This window comes from Vigna umbellata, chromosome 4, assembly GCF_029865625.1.
Source record: "Vigna umbellata cultivar VRB3 chromosome 4, Vumbellata_1.0, whole genome shotgun sequence".
In the NCBI taxonomy this organism is placed as follows: domain Eukaryota; kingdom Viridiplantae; phylum Streptophyta; class Magnoliopsida; order Fabales; family Fabaceae; genus Vigna; species Vigna umbellata.
In genome coordinates, this window is record NC_142168.1 from 27,886,565 (window position 1) to 27,891,489 (window position 4,925).

Consider the following 4,925-nt stretch of genomic DNA (forward strand, 5'->3'; position numbering starts at 1 on the left):
AAATAAGGAAATGATACCTTTTCTTTCTGGAGACATGGAAATTCTCTTAAAGGGTAAAATGTGATGTCTATCAAAAGAAAAATGAAGCATAATTTTATAGGTCAATAAGCTACATTAAATAATTTTTGGGATCCACCCACCAGCAATTATAATGCTAAATTAATTATATTTTAAAACCACATACAACCATCTTCCTTTGGTAGATAAATACTTGTTAACTATAGTGTTTATCTCTAATCACTACACACTAATCACTCTAATCTCCAAATTTATAGTGTCACAAATATGAGTGACGATGAAAATGCAGTGCGTTTTGGCATTCTTGGCTGTGCTAACATCTCCATCAAGCTATGCAAAGCCATAAACAAAGCACCAAACTCCAAGCTCCATGCCATAGCCAGTCGTTCGGTTGAAAAGGCTGAATCTTTCGCGACCGAGCACAACCTACCTAAGACGGTTAAGGTTTATGGAAATTACGAGAATGTGCTGGAAGATGATGAAGTGGATGCCGTTTATATTCCTCTTCCGACAGGTTTGCATGTGACATGGGCGGTGAAGGCGGCGGAGAGACGGAAGCATGTACTGCTGGAGAAGCCGGCGGCGATGAGCGTGGCGGAGCTTGACCGGATTCTGGAGGCTTGTGAGGCTCATGGGGTGCAGTTCATGGATGGCACCATGTGGATGCACCACCCTCGAACGGCTAAAATGAAGGAGGCTTTATCTGATGCTCAACGCTTTGGTCAACTCAAATGGGTATGTGCATATTAATAAATTCATATTATATTATATTATATTATATATATATATATATATATATATATATATATATATTTATTTATTTATTTTGGTGTTCTTCATTTTTGTTTCTTTTTGTTGTGAAGAATATAGTTTGAATTGGGATTATATATTCTTTCATCCACGAGTATATATTTTTATATATCACGATTGATTTATTTAATAATAAATTTTGTTAAAATATATTATGTTTTATGGTTTTGATATTTATGTTAAGAATTAAAATATAAATTTAATTTAATTTTATAAAATTGTTTATAAGATGATATTTGTATTTATTTATATGTTATAAATCTTTCTTATTTCTAAATAATATGAGATATTTTATAACTAAATTTAATAAATATAACATTTTTCTTTTTTATTTGTTTTTTTTTTTGAAGTAATTGGTGGTATTTTAAGGTTTATTGAAATGATTTGTGAATTGGACTAGTCAGATGAAAGGATTTGAAGTTTTTTTTTTTCTATTTTGAGGATTTATTTAATTAGTTTGCATATATTTATCAAAGCTTAGCACAAAAATCTCACCGTATATTAACAAAACTTTTATACATGGTAGGCTCTTTCTATTTTATTTTGTCAATTTTAGAATATCCTTTATGTTCTTTTTATTTCTTTAAAATAAAAGAAGAAATTTTATGCTTTCCTTATTTACTTTCTTTAAAGTTTTCTACATTTTAAAACACTGAATACTTTCTTTCACGTCTTTTATTTATTCTAAAAACTTTTACACACGCGTAGATGTTGGTCCTTTGTAGAGCTAGCTTTCTACGAAAAACACAAATACACTTAATTGTGATGCTCGAAGTTAAGAGAAAGGTAAATCTAGTAAGTATAGGTTCATATTATTTAATTAATTAATTAATTAATTAATTTTGGTTTTGTTTACGAAGTAAACTGAACACGATTAAACTTGTCTTTTGGTGTGAAAAGTTTGCCACCACTTTACTCGACACAATGTTATAGAACTTTAGTAGATCGATAAGAATGCTCCATATTTAACTATTTCTTCCTAATTTTTACACGTGACCACACTTTCACATTTTGTTAAATAAAATAGCTTTTCTTTCTTTCTTGGTAGCAAAGGTAGGTTTGGTTCCAAAAATAAACATGTATCTAAAATAGATTAATCACATGTCTCATTTATAAGTTTTAAGCTTTTTACTTCGTGCATTTCCACGATTTTTTCATACACTCTTCAAATTTTTAAAATGATCATTTTCCTGTTGATAAAAGTGACTTTCAAATTACATATTTTAAACATTTTCTAAAATAAAATTTTCAGAATAAATTTTTTAGAATGTATGAAAAATATATTTCAGACATATTTTTTAAAGCACGTGTAATAATGCCTTCTGAAACCAATTTTCTAAAACACCCCGTATGAAATGCATTCTATAAAGAGTTAATGCAACAATGGCAGAGGATAGTTTAGTCTTTTTCTGTTACCATGGAGTGCTGTTAGTAATTGTGAGGTGCAGAAAGCAATAGCCTAAGTTTTAACATCATTTTGGGCCATCTACACCACCCCACATTGCTTCCTGCACCACCACATTTTTTTAAAACTATTTTTTATATTTTAAAATATTCCATACCCCACCTCTTTTCTTCAACGAATGTTAACATTCGTTGAAGAAAAAATTCTTCAACTAATGTTAATATCCGTTGAAGAAAAAATTCTTCAACAGATGTGCCATATCCATTAACTCCATTTGAGTTTTTTTTTTAATTTTTAATTTTTTAATTTATTGTATTTTAAATTAATATATAAATATTATTTAATTTTTTTAAAATTATTATTTAATTATGTATAAATTAAATTTACTTTATTTAATAAAACAATTATTATTAATTTAATTTATGTATTATTATTTAAATAATAATTAAAATATTTTTTATAAATGTATTAAAACGGATGTGCCACATCGGTTAAGCATCCGTTAAATTTTTTTTTTAATTTTTTGTTTTTTAAATTAATATAATTTAATTATTTTAAAATTATTATTTAATTATTTATAAATTAATTTTATTTTATTTAATAAAATAATTATTATTAATTTAATTTATGTATTATTATTTAAATAACAAATAAAATATTTTTTAAAAATATTTTAAAAAATAATAAAAATAATAAAATAAAATATAAAATATGTACACGGATGTTGACATTCATTTTATAACAAGGACAAATTAAGTATGGGGTAGTGTAGGGAGCAGTTGCTGGTGGTGCATGGAGCCATTCATTCGTTGTTGTACTTTACATTTGAGTTTACGTTGTTATGTTGTTACGTAGTGATTAATAGAAAAATGTATCTTTAACCCTTTTTTTTTACAACTTTTTGATAGTTTATGATTACAAACCAATAAAACAGTGATTAATAATATATTGACAAAAAATTATTAAAAAAGTTGTTACCATATATCATAGTAGTCCGTGATTAATACTGTGTTTTGCACGTGTTGTTGTTGTCCAGATACACAGTTGTCTGACGTACAACCCTGGTCCTGAATTTCTGAAAAGTAGCATTCGCGTGAAGGCAGATTTAGATGGTCTGGGTGCCTTAGGAGACTGTGGTTGGTATTGCATCAGAGCCATCTTATGGGCTGTGGACTATGAGCTTCCAAAATCAGTGGTTGCATTCCCAGGAGCCATTCTCAACGAAGAAGGTGTCATAATCTCTTGTGGTTCTTCCATGCATTGGGAAGATGGAAGATCTGCCACCTTTCACTGTTCCTTCTTATCCCACCTAACCTTCGACGTAACAGTTTTGGGAACAAAAGGGTGCCTTCGTCTGCATGATTTTTCCCTTCCCTTTGAAGACAACTTAGGGTATGCCACCTTTTTGGAGGCCTCAGAGTTGGATTATGCCAACATCCAACCAGGAATGTGGTGCCCTAAGCCCAATCAGCATGTTGTTGAGACACAGTTTTCTCAAGAAGCTTGCATGGTTATGGAGTTTGCTGATTTGGTTCAGAAGGTTAAGAGATGTGAAATGAAGCCTCAGAAGACTTGGCCAGTTTTTACCAGAAAGACTCAACTTGTGTTGGATGCAGTCAAAGACTCCATTCACAAAGCTTACCAATCTGTTCAAATTGTGAGTTAAAAGATGAATCATATATAGCAATTTTTTCACAGCATTTGTCTAATTTTATCTCAGTAAAAATGGAGTTAAATAATATTAACCTTTTCATAAATCATTGGTGTGCAATTAATATTTCTTATCAACCGTCTTAAAATATATATGAAAGAACTGCTCACTGATTATTTATGATGGTGTTGTTTAATCTCATTCCATTTTTTACTTTGAATAAGTTAGATAACTTCTTCCTGTATACCTACAAAAATGAGAATTAATGTTTTTAACAAATTGCAACTTCAGATTATTGAAATTGAATTATGTTATCTGTGAGCAATTTATTGCATTTATAACTGATAATAATTCTAGTAATGTTTAGAAGTGAAATTACTAGTTCCTGATCAACACTAGTTAATAGTTTCCCCCATATAATAGTAGATAAAACTGTTATGCATTTGCATACATAATAGTACAAAAAAGATAGAGATTTTAACATTTATGATGGTGCAAAACCAAAATATGGGGTGCCAAAAGAAGTCCATTAATATTTGGATCCAATCTCCATTGCTTGCGCTTGTCACTCGTTGAAACAAAGAGTGTTTCATCCCACACATCTAATATATCATCTTACACCTTCAAAAATTTTACTTTTAACGTTTTAACATTTTAATCTACAGCTCCAACTTTTTCAAAAAATTTATTTTAACTTTAATAAAAATATTTTACTTTAAATATATTTTTAATTTTGATTATGTAAAAGTTAAATAAAACTACTTCTATGTAAAAGTTAGAGGTGTCATTTTAGTCCCTGGTCCAAGGGTTGATCCTGACCCCTTCTAAAATCAAGCCCTAATTTTCTAGCCCACTTAATAGGAGGCTTTTTAAAAGCCCCAACCCCTAAAGTCCCACATAAAGTGGGTTGGGGTAGGGTTAGGATGGGAGTAGTCCCTAAACTAAATTAATTCACTTTTAATGTTTTTTTAGTTATTTCTTTTATTTATTTTACAAGTTCAATAATTTCCAAATTTTAAATGATATTTAATATTTTTTAAT

General features: G+C 29.2%; 1 protein-coding gene across 1 annotated transcript; it reads left to right on the top strand.

The window, feature by feature from the left end:
- The first annotated feature begins 237 nt into the window (after positions 1 to 237).
- On the top strand, positions 238 to 3,996 carry LOC148199751 (putative oxidoreductase At4g09670). Its single transcript, XM_088114688.1, has 2 exons — positions 238 to 753; positions 3,270 to 3,996. The coding sequence occupies exons 1-2, from the start codon at positions 286 to 288 to the stop codon at positions 3,897 to 3,899; spliced, it is 1,098 nt and encodes a 365-aa protein (XP_087970814.1). The 5' UTR covers positions 238 to 285; the 3' UTR covers positions 3,900 to 3,996.
- The last annotated feature ends 929 nt before the right edge of the window (positions 3,997 to 4,925 follow it).

Coding starts and splice junctions, on each gene's coding strand:
- LOC148199751 (XM_088114688.1), top strand. CDS start 286: ATGAGTGACGATGAAAATGCAGTGCGTTTTGGCATTCTTGGCTGTGCT. Junction 754..3,269: donor GCTTTGGTCAACTCAAATGG/GTATGTGCATAT, acceptor GTTGTTGTCCAG/ATACACAGTTGTCTGACGTA.